At 55.0% G+C, this 27,359-nt stretch overlaps 1 protein-coding gene across 4 annotated transcripts in view; it reads right to left on the bottom strand.

The window, feature by feature from the left end:
- Positions 1–762: 762 nt before the first annotated feature.
- FGF12 (fibroblast growth factor 12) overlaps positions 763–27,359 on the bottom strand; it is a 164,566-nt gene continuing 137,969 nt past the window's right edge. For 2 of the 4 annotated variants that reach the window (XM_025174804.2, XM_007440846.4), the window contains exons 4-5: positions 6,781–6,979; positions 767–1,302 (exon numbers count right to left, since the gene is read on the bottom strand). In XM_025174804.2, coding sequence (XP_025030572.1) covers positions 1,184–1,302; positions 6,781–6,979 — 318 coding nt within the window. In that variant the 3' untranslated portion in view covers positions 767–1,183. Of the gene's footprint in view, positions 1,303–6,780; positions 6,980–27,359 lie in introns of all 4 variants that reach the window. The other 2 variants (XM_088131865.1, XM_088131866.1) reach the window with 2 other exon arrangements.

Raw genomic sequence — 27,359 nt, 5'->3', positions numbered from 1 at the left:
GATTGATGGTCCAACGGAAACGCCTGTCCTCTTTGGCAGAACCGCTGAGCAGAGCCTGCTTGCACACTTGGGTGCTGTGTGCAATTGTGCGTGCACTACTGTGACCTTGTAGGCATAGATGTCCAGTACAAGCCACAATGACATCTTGCGCATCATGTTATCACAAAATGATGCAAATTACACAATTTGCAGTGATGTTGTGATACACACATCTCACACACACATTCCCCCCCCCCAAATGCCCAGGGTCTCCTTTCAAAAGGCACCTGAGAAATTTGAGTGGGCCGGGCAACGTATCATGGCTTGATCTCGGCCTAGCGAAGAGTGTTGTGTGAATGTAGTCACACGGGGAGAAGCCTTAGGGAGCTGTCGTGGTTGTAAACTTTATGGCCATTGTACCTCGTACAACGAAATTAAATGCCATCCCCAGTGCACCTTATAGATATAAGGTCAGAGGAGCTCAACTTTTTCTGAGTTGACTTCTTCACATGTGCAAAAGGCGGTTTATTGCAGGAAACGATTCTAATGCTAGGTTAAATGAAGTTAGGCGCTCTTAAGGACACGAGAGTCCGAGTCCTTCTTTCTGCCCCCCCCCGCCATTTTTAGCCAGGGCTGGATCTGGGGAGGCCCTCCCTCCCCCTGCCCCCCCCCCAGTCAAAAGGACCACGAAGTCCTGCTGCTTCCGATTCAGGCCAACTGTTGCACTTTGCTTCCATCTTACAAAGAAAGTTCAATTCTCCAAAAGCAAATCTGTTTTATTTTTAAAGATAACACCTTTATTATGTATTTATTATAGTTAGATAATAATTAATTTATTATAATAATCATTGTTATGCAGAGATGACCAATTCCCCCGTCCACGTAACGGAGCAAAGAGTTTTGCTGTTTTAAAATGTTAATGGAGTCCTGGTGGAATATATATTCAATGAATCTCTCCTGCCTCCACACTCCGTTGAATATACATTCCCTTTCACATGGGGGGGGTGTGCGTGTGCGCGCATGTGTGTGTACACTGGACTCTGCCCCATAGCAGGAGGCGCGGCCTCCTCGCCCTGCACGGAGGGAAGGCCGCCCGTGGAATCGTGGCCCTTCCGGGAAGCTCCAGCCTCGCTGGGGGGGCTGGGGGGCAGGTGGCTGGGAGACACGGCTGCGAGGGAGGGCAGTGGGCGCTTCGCTCGCTCGGCTATGTGGAGTCCTGGTTGACGACTTTGCCTCCGTTCATGGTGGGCGTCCCCGAACTCTTCCTGGAGCGTCCTTGCTTCTCTCCGATTTCATGCAGGGAAGGCTCTCTGTACATGCACACTGCAGGGCAGGCAGAGAAGAGAGGGACTGTCACGCACAGCACCTTCCAGCCCCACGGGGTGCCCGAGGAGCAGCCTGCGCCCCGGGGCGGGGGGGCGGGTGGCCCATGCTCAGCAGCCCCACCCCGTCCCGCCCAGAGGACTGGGATGGGACTAGGCCACCCCCTCCCTCGCCCCTTCTTAAACCCCCCCCCAGCACCCTGGGATTGCAGTGGCAGCCACGGAATTCAGCAACACCATTTGGGCCTTTGGTTGTTGGGGGAAATGGGTTGGCTGCTGAGTCCGCCCCCCGCCCCCAATAAGCTGGCTCGGTCCCTCCATTCCTGGCTCCTGGTCTCAGGCTGCCCTGTTCCGTTGCTCCCCCAGGGCCTTTCCTTTGGCCCCCCGCCCCCCGCAGCTTCCTCTTCCTCTTCATCCCACTCCTCACCCTCTCGCTGTCCACCCAAATCCCCTTGGCTGCTCCAGCCTGCAGCTGCCCCCCTCACCAGGGTCCCTCCCTGCCCTTGCAAGCAGCGTTGCCTGTCTCCTTGCAGTCACTGCCCCCAGCCCTGCCCTGCTTTGGGGCGCCTCGGCCAGTCTGGGGGTGGTGCAGACGGGACTCGGGCTCCCAAGCCAGAGACCAAACTGGCCTTGATACCACCTCTCAGGGCTCACCAAGGGGGGCTAGAAAGCCATAAGATGGGCGAGCCTGCCCGGCAAGGCAGGAGTGCAGCTCCTTGGGCAAGGTGACTTTCCGGAGCCGAGTAGGTTTCAAAGCTCAGACCGGAACTGCTGCTGCTGCTGCTGCTTCCGAGCCCTGGAGCAGGCAAGGGGCAGCCAACCCGATCCCCCCCTTCTCTGCTCCCCAACTGAGCAGTGAACTTCCTGTGCCCGAGCAGCTGCTGTCCTGGAATCAGAGCTGCTGCCCAGCGGGCGGGAAATGCCCGTGCTGCTCGGCAGCTCCCGTGCTCAGCTCAGCCCAGCCCCTTCCCCAGGCTGCCTGGGTGGACGGAGAAGCAGCATCCCGGGCCCGACTCCAGGATGAGCAGGCCAGACGCTGCTTCGTCTCTCTCGATGGGCTTTCCCCGGCAGAACGAGACCCCCTTGGTGGGCCCCGTTGCTGCTCCTGCTTTCGCCCTCTGGAGCTGCTTCATCTCCCAGCTTCATAAGGCTTTGCCACACTCCCCCTGGCAAGGGCCATTCGGCCCAGCCAGATGGCAGCCTGGGGAAGTGGGATAAGCGCAGGATTGGTGGTTAGTTAAGGTGCGTGTGTGAAGGGAAGACCGGCCCTTCCGGCTTATGAAGCCACATCGGGAGACGGGGAGCTAGGAAGAAAAAGCCAAGCCGGAGCAGCGTCCATCTGCTTGGCCTTCAGGAATGCCCAGCTGGTCTTTACATGGGTTGCCCCCTCAACCTGACCCCCAAGAAATGGGCTGATGGAAGGGATGGTGGAGAGGAATCTTGCCCTGCTTGTGGGTCAAGTGGCACCGACCATTGCCTGCGTGCACGCAGCAGAATCGCCTGGGCTCAGAGAGAGACCTGGCGGTATTCACACAACATACAACATTTACGTGTGAATCAATCTGGCCCCACTGGATCATTTATGGTTCACTGGATTGTACGCCCCCCCATAGATTAATTAGGTGGGCATGTGGGGGAAACACAGCCACGCACGCTGACACAGACCCACGACTGTGCAAGAGTCAACACCCAACTGCTCCCCCCCACCTGGTGGTTGGGCAACGCTCCCCGTCCCCTCTCCTGGCACCCTCCTCCCCAGCGCCCCATCAGGGCCTCTTTCCAGCCCCCCCACCCCCCTCCGGATGCAGAGGGCGGAAGGCCTGGGGTGCCTCCTGACGTTCCTCAGCAAAGAGCCCCGCTCAGCCTGCCTGGCCCAGATTCACCCACCCTTTGCCTGGCTACTGAGTTAGCCCATTTCCTGGGCTTGCAGTGACACTGAGCCCAAAGGGCTGGGGTGGCACAGCCCCCCAAGCCAAGGTCAACACCAGGCTCACGCATGTTGTGCAAATCCACCCACAGGCTGTGTGGACGTGGCCTGGCGATGCTTATTACGGGAGGTGTTTTGGGGTGAACGCAATGAGGACCGCAAACGCCTTTGGCTGATGCAGCTGCAGCAGCTCAGACTTGGCAGAGGAACTTGCCAGAGCAGGGCGGAGCAGCAGCTGCCATCCCAGCAGTCCCCGTCTTGAAAGCAGGGGCGAAATAACCCAGAGTGAGCGGAGAGCAGCAGCCTGAAGCGCCGGGAGAAGGGGGGCTCTGGCCCCGCTCTAAGACCCCCCAGCGCGTGGCTTGGCAAAAACGGGGGGCTGCTTCCCGATGCCCTGCCCGCCTGGGGAGCTGCAGAGAGGTAGGAACGACCCCAAAGATGCCAAGGATGCTGATGTGCCACAGACCCCTGGGAAACGTGTCCCGCTTGCTTCTTTCTACAGGCCGTCTGTTGGGGGGATCCTCGAGAGACCCCCGTCTGGGTCCAGGACAACCACGGAGCCCAGGAGCAGGCACGGGGGAGACACCACCTTCCAAGCAGGAGGACGCACCCCTTTCCTTCACGTGGGTCTCAGCCCCGAAGACAGGCAGCATGAAATGCTCCAGCCCTTTTTTGGGAACCAGCCAAGCTGGCGGGCAGAACCACATTTCACGGTAGCGAATTCCAAAGTTTGATTATGCATCGTGTTTAAAAACAAAACCAAAATCTTCCTTTGGTCTGTCCTGATTCTTGCAGGATTCCATGTCATTGGGTGACCTCTGGTTCTAATATTTGGGGAAGGGGAAAACAGCTGCTCCTTGCCCACGGGATCCGCCCCCTGCATGACTTTCTGCACCGCCATCCTGCCCCCTCCCGTTTGCCTCCTTTCTAGCCGACGCAGCCCCAGATGACCAACCTTCCCTCCTCTGGAGGCAGCTGCTCCAGCCCCTCGATCCTCTGCGTGGGACAATCAACAAACACCCAATTTAGCTGTTCCCCTCCCGGATCTTAGACAAGGCACTGCATCTTGTGACCGGGACTTCTTTCCTGACAGTTTACTGACCTCCTACAGTCCCTAAAACTTTATTTTCAGTTTAAGATATAAACAACGATGTTTCTCTATCTGTTTTTCCAACCACCCTGTCTTGAGCCTCATCTGGGACGGGAGAGGCCTGGAGTTTGTGTTTATAAAAACGGGATCAGCTGCTCCTTCTCTGGCTGCAGGAATACAGCGCAGTTAATCTGGTTACTGGATCCACCTGTTCTCTGGATAGGAACTGAACCGTGGACTGCCAAGAGCCTCTGGATTATAAATACATGAATTTGTCCTTGGTTCAACCTCAGAGGCCAATTTAGCGATCTGCAGATTCTCCCACATTGCTTGAGGAGTCAGACATCGAGACTGCCAGTCAGCCTCCCCTTCTCTTCTGCATCTGCCCAGAACCTGTGCTTTAAAAGACCCCTGGCCTGACCCACACCTCAAAAGCTGACCCACGTTTGTGATTTCCAGACTGGTGCCCTTAAAGCAATCGTGTGGGGTTTTTTGGATATAGGGAGGTATTCTTTTCTCACAGTCCTGGGTCAACAGCACTCCAGAGCTACTCCAGAGGAGGATGTGTTTTCTTGCAGGAGGGTGCTTGCAGATGCAGGGTCGTGTCACCCAAAGTTAAATCCGAGGGGAGTGCCCACAAGGAAGGGGGCTCCAGAAGCACCCATCACTTTCCTTACTGAACAGGAGGGGTGCCGAATGGGAGCCCGTGGACCAGTCCAGGATGCTCCAGAGCTGGGCAGCCTTAACCTTGAGAAAGGAAGACCGAGGGCCCTCTTCAAGGACCTGAAAGGGCGCGGTAGGGCAAATGGTCGGGGCCTTTCTTTCCTTCCACGGAGCAGGATGTGGAATAAGGGAAGGCAGATCAGATGCCTGCTGAAAGTTACAGGGAGGGCCATGCCCTGTGGAGCCCAGAGGGCGAGGGGCCCCCCTTTGCTGGGTGTGTTCAAGCAGAGGCTGGACAGGCATCTGCCGGGGGTGCACGCATCTGAATTCTTGCGCTGAGCAGGGGTCAGACTTGAGAGCCTCAAGGACACCTTTCAGCCTCCTAATTCTACAAGTCCTCACAAATCTTTTGGTGCACGGCAAGCGATGCCCTCTTTGACCAACCACTTCCAGCCAGCTGGGCCTGTTTGGTCATCTTTTCCTTTAACTCCTGGTCCTCGGTGGAAAACCTTGCAGGCTACCCATCTCTGCAGCGCACGCCAGCTAAGGATGACTGAAGATCCAAGGCTGGGCACCGGGGACCTGGAGGGCAATTGACATGCTCCTGATGCTGCCCATGGGGAGGAGTGGGAAGGCCATGGGTTTCCTCCCTTCCTGCAGCCAGGCCCAGGGCAACTTTTTTGCAGGGCGGGAGGCGGTTCAGCTCAGCTCAGCTCAGCTCAGCTCAGCTCAGCTCAGCTCAGCTCAGCTGGAAGGAAGGCTCGTTCTTCAAAAGCAGCTCGCAGGCAGGCAACTTCCCAGGGTTGAGTTTGATGCCGTGTGGGAAGACAACAGGCGCTGAATATTTGGCAATCAGCTCTCAGGGTTTCCAGGAAAAGTGGTGGCAGCAAAACCAAGGGTCACTGGGGCCTTAGAAGCTAGCAGGAGTTCACATCATCTGCCTTTGTGGGTTGCAGTCAACAGGACTTTGCGTTAGCATTTTGTCCTGAGAAAGGAGTATTATGCAAAACGTTAAGACTCCCTCCAGTCAAGCTCAATTTCTGCTGATTTTGTAGGAACCTGAAAGTGATATTCTTGGTTGCTGCCTCCTTCTGAGATTTTTTTTTTAAACTTCTTCATCTACCCTACAATTTGGGATTTCCTAGTGGTCTCCCATCCAAAGATTTAGCACTCAAAAGTGCTTTCATCACTAGAAGATTTAACACCACCCATCGTGGATTCAGCAAAGACCAAGGTTTCTCACCACACTAAATGCATTAACTAACCAGCACCCGAGTGCAAGCATCCGTGTGGTCCGGTTCCTTTTCTCGGCTCTTTGCCTTTCCCTTCGAGCTGCAGCTGTTCGTGCACGTCTACCGTTTTCCCCTACAGGATTTGGCCTCGTGCATCTCAAACGGGGTTCCAAGAAATTCAGCAACAGCAAGTGTCACAAGGCACCAACAAAGGTCTCCTCTTCCTTTGTTGTCCTCTTGTGCATTCCTTGCTCCTTGCTTAACGGATGCAAAAGCACCCAGCGAGGCTCCTCTGGCACCCGCAGAGCCCCCTCCTGGCTGCGTGCACCCTCCTCCAGCCTCACCCCCCCATCAGGTGGGAAAGAAGAATCTCGGCCGTAGAAAGGACAGAGGGGGAGGGGACAGGGACGTGGGGCAGCGTTTGTGTAGAGCAGAGCCAAGGAGCTTTAGCTGACTCAGGTCAGTGAGACCAGCTGCATTTGACCAAGGAATGCGAAATATTCCTGTTCATCTGACTTCCCCGACACTCTCCCCAAACCAGTGCTCTGTGAAGGAAGCCCCCCCTACCTTCTATGGGTTTGGGTACAAAATGTGAGGACGGTTTGGTCTTTTTCACTCGGTTGCCCTTCATGATCTGCCCTTCTTTGTTGAGTCCCAAGAACCAAGCTCTCCCAGACTCCTGCTGCCGGTACAGCGTGGAGGAATAGATCACGTAGTAGTTCTCGAAGACGGACTCCTTGAATTTGCACTCGGGTGTAAAGATGTCCTAGGGCAAAGCAACGGAGAAAGAAAAGGAACAGATGAGGAGACTCGCCAGCCGCACAATCATCTCTGTGCCCTACGGCAAGAGTTGAGCTTAATCACCTTAAAAATCACCTTAGAGGAGACAGCCTGCCCCCCCCAACGTGGAAGGGGGTTTGAGGAGCAGGTGCTTGAGGGCATCCGGGACAGCAGGCCATCTGCTGGGGAAGACCCACCAGCAGCACCCAACCAAGCCTTGCCCAGATGCCACAAACGGCCGAGGGCAACTGACCTCCCCCGCCGGGCAACTTCAGGCGTTGGATTTCCAGAGAGGGGCCGGAAGAGGCAGGTTCCATTAATAAGGGGGTCAACACGTCTGCTGAGCTGGCCCACCTTCCCTTCTCCCAGCCGCTGTGAAGGGGAGAGGGTCCTTGCCCCGACCAGCAGGCAAGCAAGCAGCTGCCCTTCCAGAGCATGAGAAAGGGCCAGGTGGGGCCAAAGGCTGCCTTTGCCTCGGCAAAGCAGACAGCTTGTCCAGCAACTCAGTACGGACTAGTTATCTGCTAAAAGAGACTGCAGGCAGGCAGAAGTCAGGCACTGCCTGGCCAAGGTTGAAACTGCCCATCCAGGAGGACCATCGAGAGCAGGCCTGCTTGGTCCTCTCTCCGCAGCAGGGGGGACGTGGCCTGCTTGGTGGCGGCTCCCGTCCTTTGGCAGCCTCCCGCCCCCCCCCCCCCGTTCTGGAAAGCCGTAAGCGCAGCACTCCTCCGCCAGGCTTTTGACCAGGACCAAGTCTCTCTGGTGGCCACCCGGGGTCTGTCTTGGTGTTTTTATTCTGCACTGGTACCGGGTTGTACCCCAGCCAGAGTCTGTGGATTGGGGCGGGTTACAAAATCCGTGAAATAGTAAGCAAGAATCCATCACAGCATTCCCGTGCAGGATGCACAACGTTAAGCCAAGTGCAGTAAGAGCGAGAGACGAGCTGGGCGAAGGAGATTGAAGACAGGCGGTGGCAGGGAAGGAAATCCAGCTGACTGTAGTCTACAGCAGCAGCATCTGCCATCGCTCTCGGTCCCTGCCAACCACGCTCGTTTCCCCCGCGCGAGCACACGCACCGCCTTCTGTTCCTTCTGAAGCCGATGCCCCGAAATACTGAATTATGAGTGAACCAAAGCCGTTGTCAGAAAGAAGATGCTCTTATTCTTTCTTTCCCCCTTTCTAAGCACTTTCTAAGTTCACTGGACTGATGTCAGTTAATCAATTGTAAATTTTATAGCAGGCTTACCATTTGCAATATAATGAAAAAAATAAACCTGTTTTGTTTTCCCCAGGGGTTTTTAAAACTTCAGTGCAATGCAGCGAGGAGCATAAGAGATGAGGCTGCATCTCCCCGTTCCTTGCTAACCGTTTACAGTCGCCAAAGTGCTCCATAAATTTCTCCCAGAGCTCCTGGGGTGCGTTGCGGGAGGCAAGGCTGAGCCTCTGCATGGAACAACTGCCCAGCTTGACCGCTTGGCGTGCTGTCCTCTCTCTGCGAGGCTGAAGAATGATTTGACAGCATTTCTGAGAAAGCACAATTTCCCACGCGAGAACCGCTGATGCTTTTTCCTCCCTCTGGCACGTGGGCTTGCTGCTCTTGCGATTGGGAAGTCTGCAAAGGGGACTTCCAACCATCAGCCACAGTGACGTCATCCAGGGACAGCCTCTGGCTCTCTGGGCTGGGCACCGCCACAGCCCCCCAGGCCGTGCAGCTGCGTGCCGCGAAAGAGGATCTGCTGCGGGGAGAGAAAGAGGGCACCGACGTTGGCTGGGCCAGGCGGGTACTTTCAGCAGCAGCAGCAGCACCAGAGCAGAGGGCTGCCCTTGGCCCTGCCAGGCTTCAGAAGCGCCCGAGGCCGGATCAGGCCCCGGGCATCTCTCTCCCAGCCTTCTGTAGGGGATGACCGGGTGCCTTTGGGAAGCTCGCTGCTTCTCAGCAGCCAGGGCTTAAGGCACTGACCCAGGATGGCCGAAGGAGTCAACAGCCATCCGCAAGAGCAGCCATGGACAGCCTGATCCTCCATGAAACCCCCCCCCCACTACCCCACCTTTTCAGACCATCTCATGCAGTTGCCAGCAGCAAATCCCATTCTTCAAAGCCAAAAAACTTTTCTCGGTCGGCCCTTCATCTCCCTGCCTGGGAAAGAGGAGAAATGTTCTCGGTCTGAGTCCTCTACGCTGTGTCCGATTCCGTGGCCTCCTTTCACATCCACACGACCCCCTTTTGCTCCAAACTGGGAGCCCAACGGTGGAGCCTTTCCCTGTTCCCAGGCTGTGGCTGAGACACCCGGGCGGCTCAGGAGCCAAGCTTGGCTCGAAGAAGACGGTGCCAACCTTACTTCCTCAACTTTCCCCAGGGCAGATCTTCAGCACTCCTCACAATCCCACGAGGATTTCCATGAACTCTGCTTATGCTCAGACGGCTCTCTTCCCCAGCCCCCCCCCACCTTGGTCTGCAAGGGGGGAGAAAGAGAAGGGGAAGGGAAGGAGCCGCTTGGCTGGACTTGGAAGGGAAGGCTCCGAACGTGGCAGGGGGCCATCTGCTGCCAGAAATGCTCATCTCAGAGCAATGCAGAATGAGCCACAAACGTTTGGCCCCACTGAGACATCTGCTGAAAGGGCCTTCAAGTGCACGAGGTTCCTCCCCAAGGGGCCCTCTGCCACCACCCCAGCTGCACGATGGAGCAGCCCTCTTTCTCCCCCTGCCTCCTATGCCCTCCCAACCCCCCCGGACCAGACACGTGGCTGATCTTCTGGGGAGAAACACAGGCTGCCTTTGGGGGCCAACTGGAGATCCAAATCCGCAGGAACTCTGGTATCATTAACACATAAGCAGTTCAGCAGAGACCCACGAGGGCCCCTGAAACCGATCTGCCCTGTGACTCCATGGGGGTGGGGGGCTGGACTAGAAGCCCTCCACCCTCCCAACCCTACAATTCTAGGCCCTTGCCTCGTCTTCCTGAAAAGCTCTGATTAGTGCTGGAAGGAAGTCTAGAACTAGACTCATATTCTTTCAAGAAAACTAAGGGGAAATCTCCAACGTGGGCATAAAGACTCCGGTGGCCTTGGGGGCTTTACCTTTGTGATCACATACGTGCCCTGTCCAAGCCTCCCAAATTAGTTGCTGACCTTCTTCATCCGCCCTTTTCCCAAAGAAACCCAAAACAGTGTTTCCCGCACAACCACCCTGTGAGGTAGGGAGACCAAAAGCGAGAGACTGTGTGACGCAGCCCAAGTTGACCGCGTGAGCTTTGCAAAGTCTGGGTGTTCCCAATTTGCACCCAACCTTATGCACACACGCACATACGCCGTCTGCCTAGCCCAGGGCAAGAGGCTGCGCAAACCTCAGGACCTGCTGAGTTTCGCAATTACTGCAAAAGGACACTGAGAAGCCTGGATGTAAAAGGATGCAGTTTAATTTAATTGGCCAGGCAGCAAATGGTCTCCCTTTGCACTTCCTATTAGGACGAGGAATGCCTCATTTAAGACAACTGGATTCTCTCACCCCACTCACCCCTCCCAGCAGACTGGCTAAGTGGAGAAGAGGCTGTTTTGCAGCCTGCCAGTCCTGGGGGCAGCCAAGTGCCAGAGGCCCATTGGATGGGGGGAGTCCCTCCCAAAGGCCTCTCCAGCACTTCCAGGCTGCAGAGAGACGTCGGATTTGGCCAGAGGAAACCTCTTGGAGGGCAGCATTAGGGGAGGAGGACCTGGGGGCAGAGGGACGGGGTCAGGGCAAAGCTTGGCCACAGAGATGCTGGGTTTGGAGTTTTCTGGCGTAGCATGCGGCGCCAACTCAGCCCATTTGGTTAGTTTAGGGTTGAGGATGCAGACCCGGAAAATGGGCAAAGCTTGTGGTGCAAACGCAGCTTTGCAGTGGGGGGAATGCTCCTCTTAGCTTTGGTCTGCATGAGGCTTGCATTTGTGGCCTTCCACCCCACCCTTCACTTGTGCAGCGCCTCTAAGGTGCCCCTCCTCACGCGCAGGGGGCTGGGACTTCCCAGGGGGCAACCCTGGCTCTCCCCAAATGGGGTAGACCGTGATTCCCACCCTTGCCCACCAGCACGGTTGGTCGCAGAAAATTCACAGGCAGCTGTTGCCCAAATAAACGCCACCACCGATTTAAGGCAGAAAACAAGGACTGCCTCTTTTGCTGTCCTGCAGCCGGGGTCCCCCGCCCAGCCCCAGGAGTGGGTCGACTGGGTGCCAAGCCACGCCAGGCAGCCTGTGCCCACCAGGCGCATTCTCCCAGGTCATGCTCACCTGGCCCAGATGGAGGCTCGGCCGGCCGGGGGAGGCAGAAGCAGCAGCTTCCCGAGATCCGCCCCAGGGAGCCTGCGGCACCCATCGGCCTTCCCGCTGTGGCTGCCAGGGAGCATCTGCTTGAATCCGAGCCTGGGGCGAGAGGGGGAGAGGCAGCCTGGCCGATCCTATCGATCCCTCTCCTGCGCCCCCGCCCTGAAGCCCAATTGCAGAGCTGGCAGAGCCAGGAAGTCAATTTTCCCTGTCACTAAAACGTCCCCACACTTGTCCTGCCAAGGCCCCTGCCACGCTCAGCTTATTCAGCTGCTGACAACTCTCTGACAGGCAACCACCATGGCCCAGTTAGCCGCTGGCCTCTTGGCAGACAGCCGGGGAGGGGAGGGGAGGGGAGGGGCCGCGGTGGCTGCTCTGGGTCCCGGCAGCCTGTCTGGATCTCGCATCCTGGGCAGCTTTGGTGCCCCTCGAGGAGGCAGCTGCACCCCCCCCCCCGCCCACTCTGAGAGGTGGAGAGTCTGGATTTTTGAAACAGCAAATCAGAGGCTCCGGAGAGAAAGAAGACATTTTTTGCAAAGCTCCCTCTTCAGATTTCAACTGTTTCCCACCCATTATCTACTTATGGACGGATCAGGCCCATGCCTTCCGCAGTCTGAAGCCCCCAAATTGGCCTTCCCAGTCTGGAGCCTCCTCCCCCAATGTAAGGACTACAAAAGCCTTTCCCCCAGCTGGCACAATTGCTGGCATCTGGCTGGTGAAGGACGTCCTAAAGAGGGGGGGTGGTCTTTCTCTTGTCCCTCAGCCCCCAACTGAGATGGCTTGGAAAGGGGACTGAGTGAGTGGATCAGGGCCATCAATGGCTACAGTCCTGATGTTTGATCCCAACTGTCAGAATCGGAGGCAGCACCCCCTTAACATCAGCCGCTGGGGCACGACAGCGGAGGAGGGAGACGCTTCCCATCCACGTTGTCAAGTTTCCTGTGGGCGCTGCAGGACCAAGGGCCCTTGGCTGACGCCAGGACCTTCTCAGGCACCACCAACCCCACTTCTCTTTCCCATGCCTGTTTCATGCCTGAACTCCTCTGAATTTGAAATGCAGGCCGCTAATTTTAGCCAAGCTCCTTGCTTTCATGAATTGCGTAATCTCTCAACCGATGTTCATGAAGCTTCCAGGCCTGGGTATTGGTAGACAAAGAACGAAGAGAGTCCAGCAGAGAGACGTGGACCCAGCAATGTTCTGCTCCATTAATTTCCTGGAACTCTGGACTGAGGTCTGTTCTGCTGCAATTCCATTCCAAGTGGAAATCTGAATTTCCAAATGCCAGAACAGCACAACGGATTCATGTGGTCCTTTTTCTGAAGAGGAAGAGGAGACACACTCCGGCTTGCACTTTGGCGCCATTCCTGTAAGGTCCCCCACTGAATTCAAGAGGGAGGAGGAAGGGAGGACCCTGCACAGTCCCCCATGGGAGGAAAGCAAGCTACAACCCCAAAGAACCAGAGCAAGTCAGTCTCTGCGTTTGGGGGTTGCAGCTACGAATCCCAAATGGATTAGCAAAGCTCACGGTGTAATTGGAAAAAATTGCCGGGGAATACATCAGCCCAGATATTCCTATTTGTACTTATTGCTCAGTTGCTTAGAAAGCATTCTTCCAGAGCCCCACCCAAATCAACTAAGGCACAGGCAAATCCGGATCTAGACAATGGCCAAAGCTGGGCTGGGACCTGGCTGTTGCAAGCCGTCTGAGCATCCGGCCTCCTTCAGCGTTCGCGACAAGGATGGCCGCAAGTGCGGCCATCTCCGACCAAGAAGCGGGCTTGCAGTAAGAGGTGAGAGCCGGACTCCAGACTTCCTGGATCACAGCAAAGAATCACCAAATTGCAGCGCTGGAAGGGCTCTGAAGATCATCCAGTCCCACCCTCTGCAAAGTGCAGGAAAACCAGTTAAACCTGTCCTGAGAGGCGGGGGTCTCGCTCCTTCTTTAAAAGCTCCAACGACAGAGAACCCACAAGCCGGCACACCGATTCAGGAGTAAGCGCGCTGCTTTCAGTGGGACTTCTCTGGGTCCAGGTGAGGGCACTTTGCTGTCCAAGCCTCCGAGGCCGATTTCCCTAAGCCCCCAATTCCCCAGCCGCCCCCCAAGGGGTGATGCCCCAGAAGGGTCTTCCGTACAAAGTCCAAAAATCGACATTTCAACAGAAAGCCAGCTGCAGAACCCCGAGAATCTTCCACTGGCCTCCAAATAATCCCTAGTGGAAATAATACTTTTCTTTGGATATTAGCGAACTTTCTTCCCGCTGGTTTTCTGCGGAACGGGGGCTTGAGTGCAACCTTCCCTTCTTCGCCTCTCCTTTGGGGTAGGGGGGGTCTGCGTGGGGGACCGGTCTATGTTCACCCAACAGGCCTCTCAGCCTGGCGGAGAGCTGAACTGGGCTGCCTCTGCTTTTAATCCGCACCGTTACTAAGCCTGGTCGAGCGCTATGGAAAGCCCCGGATGCCATCCGGCCTGTGCAGTTTACCCACACAATTCGGGAAGAGTGAAAGGCAGGAGACCGGCCAGCACTGCTAACCAATGAGCCACAGACTCCTAGGGTGGCAAGGGCCCTTAGAGGTCTTGTAGTCCAGCCCCTGCCCTGGGCAGGATCCCCAGACCAGCCTTGGCTTAAAGCCCCCCGGTGATGGGGTCCCAGACTCCAGGAGGGAGGCTGCTCCCCTGCTTCAGAGCTCTCCCAACGGATCCACGTGTGATCCTGAAGCTGTCAGAGTCTGAAGCTGCCTTGTACAGAAGTGGCAGGAGAAAAAGGTTGCTCTCCCAGGCGTCTCCGTTACCAGCCCCTTAGGAGACAAGAGATTTGCTGAATGGGCCGCCCGCTCCCCGGGGTTCGTGCAGGAGGGTCTCCCAACGCTTTCACTGCACCTATAATAGGTCAGTTAAAGGACCCTGCTAATCAGTTTTAAAGGGGAGCAATAAAGAAGGATCAGGTCATTCAGGAACGGCGCCGAAGCCTCTGCAGCACAACTAATTAACATCCCGTGGAGATGCTTCGGGTTTCGTTTAATTCAGAAACAGATGGAGATCAAGGGTTCAGATTCCACCACTCACTCCATTCTTCCGCATGTGCCAATCATATTTTTGCAGTATCAGCGCACAATGAAAAACACTGCCCCGAGGGCAAAGCTGCCCGTGTGTTTAAAGATGGAATGAAATGCTTGCCGCAGGAAACCTTCAATTTTCTAAAGCAGTGTTTATCAAATGGATGAATTGCTCAGAGCGGCTGAAAAGGGAGCAATCAAATCAAGCAGGACGTGCAGGAACGGCGGCATGGATCCCTCGCTGCTCCTTGCAACATGGCCGCGTTGCTCTGCTCTGTGGCACAAAAGCTGCCTTCTGCCCCCCCCGGCACGGCATTCCCGACGCAGACCACATCTTTTTCTGGGGGCCAAAGAGGCTCCCCTTCCTCTCCATGAGGCTGGATCAGTTCTTCCCGGCAGCTGACCTTGACCAAAATAAGAATTGTCCTTGGGCTTTTTACACCTTGTAAATGCCAGCTGCAGTCCTGCGATTAGCTCACCAAACAGGGCCTTGCAGGAGAGTAAGACACACCGTCGCAGAACAGGCTGTCGAGTCCTCTCTTGGGGCCACCGAAGGTCGGCGTCAGGGGACCCCAAGCCTTTCTGGGTCTTCTCACAGGCGTCTGTGGGAAAACCCTGCCCGGAGCATCAGCTGCCCCCCAGAAGCCAAGGACACCTCCCTCCCTGGGGTGCACTGCTGTTCCTCTTCTTCAGCCTTCTAAATAGGAGGCTCCATTGCCTTGGTCTAGAATTCAGAGTCCAGGAAAGGAAAAAGGGGGCCTGGATCTCTCTGCCCTCGGAGCCACACCGTCTGTGTGCTTATGTGGAACCCACATGGCCGTTTCTAAAGTGTATAACGGGGGGAGAAGAGCCTTAACGGCTTCTCCCACTCCCGCCTCGACATTTTTCTCCCGTTATCTCAAGATTTTATTACACCAGATGGTAAGACATAAATCTGACCATCAGGCAATTTCCACGTGCATAACTTTGCACGTGCAGGAGGGGAGGGGAGTGATGCTCCCGGAGGGTTAATTGACCTGTCAGAAAAGGACACCGTAGCTCCCCTCAAGCCAACCCACCCCCCTTTCCACGTGGCCTTTGATGAGCCTCTGAATCCCATTCCCAAAAATCCGTGAAATTGCAAATGTCCGCATTTTCCCCACTCTCCCTTTAAGGCCCATTCTTCCTCCTGCATCCTCCCATTCCCATTTACAGTTCAAGCTCCCTGCAGGCAGGTATCCGTCTTGTCTTTCCAAACAGGAAGGCCGCGTATAACCCTTCCCTTCCAACGGCGATGGAGAACGAATGACTACCGGTCACTAACGGGCCCTCACTGGGACGCCAGAAAAGGTGCAGGAGGAAGATCCAATCTTTCTTCTCGCCTCTGAGGCTTCCTTCCATCCCCACCAAACTGGAACTGATGCACTGAGAAGACCACAGGCATGGGCTCTGATGGAAATACTCCAGCAAGCTCCAGAGCCTGCAGGGGCCTGGTCTTCCTGGCCGTCCCCAATTTTCTTGGCCGGATCTCCTTTCGCCAAATGAATTCTGGTCAAGAGACCCATGGGGAAGCTATGGAGTTACACTTGGGTCAGACTTCCAAGGAATTTTTCCTGATTCAGCTCCATTTGGCTCAATCCCTCTCCTCTATTATTCTGGGGCATCTCCACTAGCCCATCTTCCCTGCCCAAGTTGGGTTACCTTTTGGCATCATCCAGAGCTCCAACTGCCCACCCAGACTCTGGCAGGGAACTTCGGCTGTGGCACCGTTCATACTGCAGTGGTGCTTAATCATTGTGGTGCTGTGCTCTCTAACATTATAAATTAATTTGTGTGGCTGCCCCACCCCCATTAAAAATGGATTGTGGCCAAAGAGAGACTGTCTTGGTCACTGTTTATGGAGTGGCTCGCCTTTGATAACCCCGCAAAGCTCCAGCCCGCTGAAGGGGCTAATAATAAACCAAGGTCAAGCACGAAACAGCAGCCCGGCTGGGGAAGAGGGGGAGGCGGTCATTCCCAGGCAGGGCTGCCTTTCCTCTTTCCAAATCTCACTGGGCTCTCCCTTCTTCTTCCATCCAATAATTACCGTGCCGTGAAAAACAAAGAGCTACGCGGGAGTGGCCACTGCAACCCATGGCTCCAGCTGCTAGATTTTTTTTCTGCCCTGGAAAAGGAGCATCGGCAAAAAATAAAATAAAGCTGTTGGTCCCATCCGTATCTAAACCAAAATTTCCCAGAGGAATGCTCAAGGCCCTAATATTGTAGACTCGGTCGTGTGGCCAAAGCCTGTTAGTGCTCAGGAACATCCTCCACCGAAAAAGCGCGCAGGGTCGTCTCTCCTTCCTCAATGGGGGGAGATTCGGCTGGGCTGCAGGGAGGTCAAGCCCCTTCAGACAGCTCTCACCTCGTGGTGGCCTGGATTTTGGCAGCCACGTTTGGTAGCTACTCTGGACCCAAGATGGGTGATCATTCGCTGAAAAACCTCTGGGTTTGGGATGGGGTTAGAGTAGAGATCTGCACTGTTTGGGTGGACCAGGAACCTCAGCTGTTCCCTACTTGCAGATATCTGAACATCAGGAAGAGCCAGCTTTCTAAATAAATGGGGTTTCCAGGATTCTGATCCAAACTAGGAAAGAAGGGGCGGAGGAAAGCCCATCTCCAGAATGCCCCCTCCTGGACAGTTGCCCTAGAGTGGCATTCTTGCAGGACCCTGGTGGGCTTGGCAGAAAACGTCAACTAGGGAAGAGGGCAGCTCTTGCATGACACGCGCCATTGAAGGAAGGCTGGAGGCCCCCAACCTGAAGCCCCCCTTCAAGGCCTCATGCAGAGCTCAGAGATCCAAGACTGCCCCTCAGCCTCCCTTCCTCCAAATCCTGAGCACTGGCTGGCCTCGTCTCTCATCTACCTGGGAGCGAGTTCAGAAGACAGGATGACAGTTCCTCAATCGCTCGACACACAGACACATTCAGTCACAATTTCAGCTTGGAAACTGTAGATATTCTAGACCAAACAGCCTGAAAATATTCGGGAATTCCTGGAAGCCTGGCATTCAGACAGATCAGCCATCCACAGACCCGGAGAAATAAAACTCACCAAAATAACATTTCAAGGACACAACCCCAAGTCGGAAGGAAGGAAGGAAGGAAGGAAGGAAGGAAGGAAGGAAGGAAGGAAGGAAGGAAGGAAGGAAGGAAGGAAGGAAGGAAGGAAGGAAGGAAGGAAGGAAGGAGCCCCCAGCACATCCTCTCCCACAGGAAGACCCGGAGAAGCCATCGGGGAAGACACAAAACCCTCATCGAGGCATCCTCCAGGAAGAAACCAAGACTGGCAGAGCAAGCTGCTAGGCACAAATGACCAGCGAACTTCATTCTCCTCTGCACCGGTGAGGATACCTGGCCTGGGAACAAAACGTCTGCAGAAAAACAGCCAAGCTCAAAGAACCCAACGGGATATTCTTACTGCACTCGGCCCCGCTTTCTTGCTACTCTGGTGGGGACGTGTTGGGCGGGGGATGATGGAGGTGCAGGTCTGCTCCTTTCATGCAGCACCCACAGGAGTCAGCCCTGTATGCCAGCCCAGCCCAGCCCAGCCCAGCGCCCCACGGCTCCCCCTCTCTAGAAGGCAAAGGCAGGCACTGGGGGAGCTGGCCAAAGCCCCCATCTTGGCCAAATACCTTCTGCCCAAGGGGTCCATCTTGAGAGCTCTTTGGCCTTCAATCCCCTGCAAAGCTCAGGCTCGGAGAAGGGGCTATCAATAAATCTTAATTAAAGCCCTCTGGGCCTCTTCATTTTGCATGGCCTAATTTGGGACCTGCCTCCTCCCCACCTCAGAGGGTCGGACCTACAGGAGGAGGACTGTAGTACTGTACTGTACTGTATTTATATCCTTGCCACGGCTCTCACTTCTGTAACTTTCTGTTGTTCTAACTTCTTAATGTTCTGTTATTTTGATGGTTTTATTGCATCTCATTTTGGGATTTCTCTTCATGAAAAACAGGCAAAAGCAGTATAAATAAGTAAAGTTTTGTAGCGTTTGTTATACTTCTCACTTGTAGCTTTTTATATTTTTCAGAGTACTTTTTATTTTACTGGTGTTTTTTAAAATTTTGCTGCACTTGGGATCACTTTTAATGAAAAGTGGGCTAAAATGGTTTAAATAAAGTTTGGACCGTTCATGTACTTGGGCCTCGTCCTTCTTACGATGGGTTTGTGTTGCAAAGCCCACCCTGCAGGGTCGGGACCTGGACAGGCACTGCAGTGTGGGAAGATGGAATTAAACCTCTCTTCCTAAATGGGACTGAGAGGACGGGCAGCATACAAAATAAATGCAAATTCCTCCCCCACTGCAACTACCCGCCCCAAAACCCAGTGAGAGCGTCCTTCCAAAACTTCCTGTGCCAGGCGAAGGCGCAATTCGTCCAGGCCGAGGGCTCGCCAAGAGGACGCAGGGGGCCACCAAGCTGCGTCCTGCTGAGACCCTGGGCCGGAAGAGAACTCCAGAGATGACCGGGTTCAAATTGTGAAGCGTGCTGGATACCGGGGGGGGGGGCAGTCAGCCTGCCCCCCTTGAAGGCTCCTGGGAGGGCAGGGCTCCTCAAAGAGCCTTAAGGCAGACCCTCACTCTCTCTTCCCCCCAACCACGGGGAAGCCAGGGCCTCCCCGCCTCTGGTGGGAGCTCAGGGTCCTGGTGCCTCCCACCCCTTTCTTACCCGGAGGGAGCAGGGAGCGAGAGGCAGGGGCCAGAGCAGGGACGCTCAGCGCCTGCTTCCAGCCCCACCTGCTTGCCCAGGTGCCCCCGGCAGCTCTTTGAGGGCAACCCGCAGTCTGAGGTTCAGCAAGCTTCTGCCTCTCTCTCTGGCTCTGCGCAATTTCGGAGAAGGCCTTCCCCTGCACCTTCCATCTTCCCTGCCTGCCCTTTCCTAGCCTGTGGCGCAATAAGGGCGCTGGGATCCCCAGAGCTGGTGGGTGGGTTGGACTCTGCGCGTATTTTGGCCACCCGCTGCCCAGAACCAAGGTTGCCACCCTTCTAGACAGGGCCTCCTTCCGGCCAGAGAGCTGGGGCTGTGCCTGCTCTGGAGCGGGGCAAGTCAATCCCATTTAAACCAAAGCTGGGTTGCTGGTGGTCATGCTGGTTGGGAGCGATGGGAGATGTAGTCCAACATATCTGGAGACCATCCAGAGGCTGCTTCATCATGAGGCAGCCATTTGGCTTCCCTCTTCCTCCTGCCCAGCAGGGCGGGGTGCCCCCCAGCCACCCCCCACAACGGCCTGGATGGGGAGATGGAAAGTGAGGGCCAGCAGCTCGGCTGAGTGGGCTCTCGCTCTTTCGCACTCAGTTCACCCCAGAAGGTGCTCAGCTCCAGCCGGGATGGCTTACCGACCAAGGAAATGAGGCCCGTCCTTAGTCGCCTCCACGCAGACATTACCATTTGGGGTCTGGGGTGAATGAACCAGAAGTGAGGAGTTTGGGGCTCGGTTTTCAAGCTTTGCAGGAAAGCTGCAGGATGGATTTTGCATACGGGGCTTGTGGGTGAAAAGGGAGGAAAAGGACTCCCCCAGGTGAGAAAGATAAAGAAAGGCCTTGACAGGTATTCTCCTGGGATCCACCCTGCCCCAGATACGCACGTTTTATCCTCCCTATTAAACAGAGCAGAAGATTCTCCCTTGACGCACCTCCCTTCATCTGGAAAACCTGAATCTGACTGCCCTTCTCCTTTGTCCTCGAGATTTACTTATGCAGGAGTCCTTCAAAGTGTCTTCCCAAAGAGGTGCCCTCCGGGGATGCTAGCATGCAATGCCCATCATCCCCAGCCGGCACTGGTCATGGCACCATGTCTGTGCAGAGAAGCGCAAGGCCAGCTGGGGCTCGGCGGGGATCCCCGGAACCTGCAGTGACCTTGTTTCTTCCGGGGGTCCTGACCTGGTCCCCTAAGGTGCCACTGGATCTTTTGGGGGGCATAAAGCAGCCCCCAGAACTCACTTGGGATGACGGCGCAGCTGCGGCTGTCGCATAGAAGTCCAGCCGTTAACCAGAAGCGTGGCAGCGACGGTGCGCGTGCCGGAAGGGTTGCTTTTCTCCTTTCACGCATGCGAAGGAACCCCATGGAACAGGGGCAGCCCGCTTCCAGAGGGGAGGGGAAGCCCCCTTGAGCGAGGGAGCGCAAGGCTGCACTTGTTAGTTTTAGAAGCCCCAAAATTACTCCGGGTGGCTTGCCCTTAAAATAGCAAAAAGCCGTAGAACAAGAGGAAGAACCCCAGCACCCGCCAGCCAGGGTTCAGCTCGTGACTTACTTGTGGCGGGCTGGCTATCACCGTTTCTGGAAAGCTGATCTCCAGGCTGGCCGACAGCCATGGGATGCCCCTTGTCAGCCCTGCGAGGTGGGCCAGGACCCAAAAAACAGGCCCGGCGAGGATTCTGGGAGTGCTGGAATCCCTCACCTCCATCCAGGTGCAGGATGGAGGCCACGGCTTGGCCGGGATGAATGGCGCAGCACGGCTTTGCGATCTTTTCCCCAGCTGCTATGGGTTTTGTGCTTTTGCATATGTTCTCATTATTCTTAACATCGCGAGCTGCCCAGAGTCACGCACGTGAGAGGGGCGGCCATAGAAATCCACCAAGCAAACAAGCAAACGCTGCTTTATGGCTGCGGGGCCCTTTCGCAGAACCTCAGACGCCTGTCCCGAGCCTTTTGTCCCCCATTTTAGGGCAGCAAAGTCCGGGTGGGGCAGTTCTGAGCCTCTTCCCCAAGCTTTCCACGTTCCCAGGACTGGGCGGCCATTTCCCCCCTCCTCCCCCGCTTCTGCTCCTCCTCTTCCTCCTCCCGGCCATGCGACATTCTTCTACTGCCCTGCCCAGCTACTACCCCGGTCCAAGCAGGTTTGGCCTTCTGAGACCAGCCAAGACCAGCCATCACCTGCCCACTCGACAGGCTCCTTCACGCCTTGACTAATCGGCGTGCAGTTCACGGACACAGGATGCCCCGGGGACAACTGTCAATTTCGTTTAAGAAACGGATGAATGAAGGACCGGTCTGCTGGTCACTCGTGTTAACTCCGTGTCTGGAGTCAGACGAGGAAGATTCTGAACCCCCGAGGCGGCGGGGGGTAAATTTACCCTCCGCTCAGCTGTGCCGGAAACAGGCTTCCACTAACAGGTTCTCACAGCCTACCTCCAGCCCCCTTAAGCCGGCACAATTCTCAAGCACGGATTCCCTGGATCCGCTTTAAATACTGGCATCAGCTTTAATGCCTGAATTATGTGGATGTCCTGAAGATGCGAACCATGCGGAGGGTCAAAGGGCCGAGCACTCCGGAGCAGAAGGCCCGGCGGCCCCCAGGGGCTTTCCTTGCCCGCGCAGAAGCGGCACTCAGATCCACAGACACCCCTAACCTTGATTTGGGAATCGGAGAGGATCCAGCATCCGCCCCATTTGGAGCAGCTGAAGTCCCAAATGCTCCGGGGCAAATCAGGCCCCCCTGGGCTGCGGAGGCAGCAGAACCGAGGGCGAGGCGACTGATATTCCTGGGTGTGTTTGGGGGGCGAGGGACCTCCCTTCCAGGGGCTTGGCTGGCATATCCCCTAGGAAAACCTCCTGAGCGCAGGGTCGGCAAGGCAGGTCTGGGCATGCTGTCCTGATGCGGAAGGAGGAGCTGCCATCCGCCCCAGAGGCCCACGGCTCTCTGACCAGGCAAGGCCCCTCATGGTGGGAGGGAGGCTGGCGGAAGGAGACCGCAACCCGCCTTTGTACCCCCACTTACACATCACTCCATGCCTCTCTGCATGCCCATCTCCAGGGCTGCTGAGGGCAAGCGGGTAACCTCCTGGCCCCAGTGCCCGGGGCACTGGCCACGTCTTTGAGGCCTTGCAATGAGCTAAAGGGGCTGGGGCCATCCAGGTCCCCCGGGGGAAGTTGTTTCTCAGGGCAGGGGCTGTGGCTCCTGGCTCCCAGGTCTGACCAGAGAACACTCCCCAGCAGACGGGGCTGGGAGCGTGCCCAGCTGCCAGTGCTGGCGGGGTGCAGAAAGACCACTGGATGCAAGCGGTCCCGGTCATACTTGGCCCTGCCCTTTACTCTTAAGTCAGCGCAGCTGGCTTTGAATCTGCACAGGTCCAACTGCTACCCCAGTTAAGAGCAATTCGGCCCCCACAGAAAGGCACAAGCGAAGGACCGCTAGACGCGAGGCTCTGGCGTTACAAACCAGGCCGTCCTTCTGAAAACGCCCAGCGGATTTCGGGGTTGGGATCTGGGGGCCTCTGCAATACTGACTGGTTGAAGAAAGCCGGACTCAACAGCTTTCGGAGATTAATGGCTTGGGAAAGGACCTCCCCGCCGAATCAGCAGTGCCCCCGCCCGCAGGAACGAGGAGATATTTTCTCACCAAACGGCTGAGCTGCTGTCGGGAGAAATGAAGAATGGAAAGGCCAGCAGCTGTGATTTGTTCTCCAGCCGAGACATCAGCAAGTGCTCCGGCTGCAAAAGAGTCCTGCCTTTCCCATGCAGACGTGGACCCAGGTCAGCTAAGAGCCGGCAGGCGCGTTGGCACAGAGAGCTAAGCTTGGACATGGCGAGGCTCAGTCCGGCTCTCTGTGCTGGGCAAATCCAGCCCCCTGGACAACAGAAGACTCAGCGCACCATACAAACGTCAAGCACTGACTAACGTAGTCCTTAGGCAAACAGGTTGCTATATTAAATTTATCACATGAATACAGCTATCCTGGCTCTCCACTTAACCCCGGGATGGAGATCCCTTGACTTGAGGATGAAATGCAGACCCTCTGCCTCAACTGCTGTGCCCAGCCCTCTTTCCAATCCCCACTGCACTGCACGGAACCAGCTGTTTCACTGCCTCCCTGCAAATGGAGCAACCCAGCGATGAAGGAAGAGACCAGTCTGTTCCTCCATCGTGACGCAAGGACTTGGCGGAGGGGAGGCCCTTCCCTTCGCAGGACACTATCCAATCTTTGGGATGACAAGGTTGCCCCCCACCCCCCGCCCCCCACCATGATTTGGCTGTTTCTCCAACCAGAGGAAGGGGGAGGGATGGAGGGGAGCAGCCAGACCATGAGGAGGTGACATCACTGAAGCTCTGAGAGTTGTCTTCTCAGCTGATCATCTGGTGGGCTGAAAATTTGCATGAGCCCGTTGGACATCAAGCAAAAAAGAATCAGCACTCTGAGAGATGGGAACAAAAGTAACAGACAAGCATTTCCTTGGGGACTAAAATTCCCAAAGGCCAAATTCCTCCAATACACTTAATTGCAAAGCTGAGATTTGGGCCACCCATTTTGGAACCTTCTCAAAACCTAATTTCCCTGCCAATCTCGAGGTGTCTCCACGTCCCCCATGGCTGCTTTTCTTAGGTGAATACACACTTTAAATATTGAGCTCAAATATTGGCCTTGGGCAGAGGGCATGAACTCCTCCTCCTCAAAGATCAGATGCCCAGGGAACGATGGCATTTGCTCCAGAATGAATTTCTAAAAGAGGGGGAGGCACAGAACAGTCCTCAAGTATCAGAATTGGAAGGGACTATTCACACCCTTGAACTCCAGACCAGAATCCAGGTCACAGCATCCCTGACAGGTGTTTGTCCCACTTCTGGCTCTGTCCAGCTAGCCGGCCCCGTCCCCCTGGCCGCTATTCCGACATTCCATCGGACACCTGAATCCGTTATTCTGTATCCTGCACTGTGGAACAAGAGGCCTGGGCCTTTTGCTATATAACACCCTTTCTTAGCTTTTTTTCCCAAGGCTGAACACACCACGTTCTTCCACACTCTCTCCATAGGATCTCTACTTGGGTCATCTACTTGAGTCGTTCTCAAGGCCTTCTGAACATGCTCCAGCTTCTCTGAATCTACCCCACAGTGCGTGAGGTGAGGTCGACTAATACAAAATAAACTGGAATTCCTCCTTCCCACGAGTTACCAGCGATGCTTCTGTTGATGCAGCCTACAACTGCCTTTGACTTTTTTACAGCCACATCATGCTGCTGAGTCATATTCAACTGATAATCAATTACCATTCGTCCAAGATATCTTTCACAAGGGTGACAGGTATCCCCGTTCTACACCTGGGCATTAATTTCTCACTCACAAAAGAGAGAAATTACTCACTTACTTACAGACTGGTTGGATTTTGCTTCCTAACCGGTTATTCATTCAACTTCTTCATCCAAAGCACGAATAAAAACATTTTGAAGAACACCTCGCCCATGCCTGAACTCTGTGTCTCCCCTACTCAAAACCAGAATCCTGAAGGGAACTACAGTTCTTGAACCTGCTCTGGATCCACTTAGCTTCATGCCATCCAGATCACAGTTCTCTGGCTTGCTGATCAGCATGTCGTGGGGTACTCTGTCATATCAAGATATATGTCTGGAGCATACCCACAGTCTCCTAAGGAAATTACTTGATCAAAAGTGAGATACGGCCAGCCAGGCAAGAACGGTCCTCAACAAATCCAGGCTGGCTTCTAAAATTGCTGCATTGTTTTTAAGATGCTGACAGATAATTCTGGTGATGAACTGCTCCGTAGGATCCTAGGCACAATGTCAGACTGACGGGTGCGCAGTTTCCATTTCCCACCTTTCTGAACACAGGGACAATATTTGCCCTCCTTTAGGCATCTAGTCCTTCGTCATTTTACAGGGTTTTTGAAAGATAATTAGATAGTCTGGCCAAACCACCAGCAAATTTCTTTTAATGCTCTAGGATACAATCTATTTATTTATAGAGATTCAAGGTCAGTAGAGGGCATAGAACTCTAGGTTGGAAGGGACCTTGGAGGTCTTCTAGATCAACCCCCACCCAAGGAGGAGTCCTCAGACCATCCCATTTGCTTGAAACTCTCACAAGCCCCTACAACCCCCCTGCTTAACAGCTCTCACAGTCAGGAAACCCCCCCCACACACATTCTGAATTTGGGTCTCCCTCGGCAAAGCTTCCATCCCAGACTGTCCCACCTTGGCTTAAAACCCTCCCGTGGTGGGGCAGCCCCTCCAGGATGCCAAGCCTGCTCCCGCGTCTCCCCCCCACCTCCTCTTCTCCAGGCTGAACAGACCCAGCTCCTTTCGCCGCCCTTCACAGGGGTCTGAGCCCCTGAGCCCCCCTCCCTCGTCGCTGCTCTCTGCGCTCTTCCCAGATCGCTCAGCACCCTTCCTTTTGTCCTCGGGGGACCAGAGCTGGCCCGGCACGCCAGGCGTGGTCTGTCGGGTGCACCGTGATGCAGACTGTCACTTCCTGTGGTCTCGACATTATGCCCTGTGGATGCAGCCCAGAACTGTGTTGGCTCTTTTGGCCGCTGCAGCACACGGCTGGCTGATGCTTACTCTGCGGTCTCCCAAGACGCCCAGGCCCTTCTCACGAGCACCGCTGCTGACCCAGGCACCACCTATCTTTTACTTGTGCATCTGTTTTTTCCTAAGTGCAGGACCTTACATTTTTTTTACCACTGAATAGCGTTTTGTTGGACAGGGCCCCGTGTTCAAGTCTGTCAGGATCCTCTTGAACCCTGAGTCTGTCTTCCAAGGTGTTTGCAGTCTCTCCTCTCCCATGCTGGCTGCAGCTGCTACGAAGCATGAGCTGGAAAACTGTTCCTTCAGCTGGATCTGCCTAGATCAGTCTCTCCTCAAAGGAAGCTGAGCCAAAAGTTGAGCAGTTCATTTTTTTCTCTTTGCGATCTATTATCATTTTACCATTTTCACTGAACAGCCGGTATACCATTTTGTTTTGCTTTTATTTTGAACATATTTATTATGGTTCGGTCTTCCTCTTCTATGAATGCACCGATAGGGTTTAGCCTACCCTTAATCCGTTTGGGCAAAAACTGAGCAGATGCATTTGTGAAGCATGCTAAACTAAGCCAGTTTTAATCGTGGTCAGGGGCCTGCATGCATCTGGGGGCTTGGCACGTTGTACAAGTCAAAACTTTTGGGTCTGTTTATCATTCAGTGCATTGTACAAATCCAGAACAGGGTTAATTCAGAATCCCGGTTAAGTGTTTTATGTGAACATGGCCTGGGAGAGTTGCTTTTGTGAACATGATGTTAGAGTGATGAACTTTGGGATCTTATGTAGTAATGAAGGGCTCAGGGGGACTCACAGCACACAGAGCATCTCGGTTAATCTAAAGAAGCTTTCTTAATTACAGTTGCTCAAGCACTACACGTACACAAATGCGCACATTCACTCACTTGCTTCACTGCGCCCCGGCCATGTAACGGGTGGGGATTGGGGAGAACAGGAACACTCCATGGATGATAGTTGTGGACACGAATGGGGGTCTCCTGACCAGACCTCCCTCTTACCCTTCGCCAGCCACATGCCACCAGCAGTCCAGCGAGCATCGCCTCCACTCTCCTTTGGCTGGCCTGCTAGGCTGACTTGCTGCACGGCCACTGACGTTCTTCTGCGTAGCTCGAGTTCATCAGGGTTGACTTCCTTCTCTCTTCAGCTTGCTTGCTCCTGCACGTGGGCACCTTCTTCTCTAGGGCCAACTTTGGTCCTTCTGCTCTGTCTGCTTCTCCCTACGTTTAGTGCCTGGGACGGCAGTAAGTAAACTTGTCCGTGGCATGGCGTGGCATGCACTCTCTGCCAGTCCTCAGGAAAGGTCCAATTAGAAGAGGCCCAACTTCAAGGGATTCCAGCGGATGCCTCCTGGCATGGAGACGTCTCTTCGGACAGACCGAACGTGCTTGGCTGGCAATTCCACTTTTTTATCATTAATTGAAACTGGGGGGGACTTGCTTGAGGGGGGAATGAAGAAAGGGCAACTATGCGTTTGCCCCGAATCTCCCTCCTATGCCCTCGTGCTCTTCCACCTGAGTTCCTGTCCTCCCCCCGGCCCCCCGTGCCAAAATACAGTAAGGAAAGAGATTAAACAACTCCTTCCCACACCTTTTATCTTCTGCTCTGGATTTCATCTACAATTTGATATTTTTAAGAATCTTGTAAAATCGTGCAACTGCCCTCTACACGTAGTTGGACTGTATACACACCGCATTTTATGGCAGCGGGATTGTTGATGATCTGCTGTTCCC

The sequence above is a fragment of the Python bivittatus genome, unplaced genomic scaffold (genome assembly GCF_059951505.1).
Source record: "Python bivittatus isolate LINGU-HERP-01145 unplaced genomic scaffold, Pbiv_v1 ctg000980_np1212, whole genome shotgun sequence".
NCBI lineage: Eukaryota > Metazoa > Chordata > Lepidosauria > Squamata > Pythonidae > Python > Python bivittatus.
The sequence above is the reverse complement of the archived record's forward strand: the minus strand, read 5'-3'. Positions and strand labels throughout refer to the sequence as shown.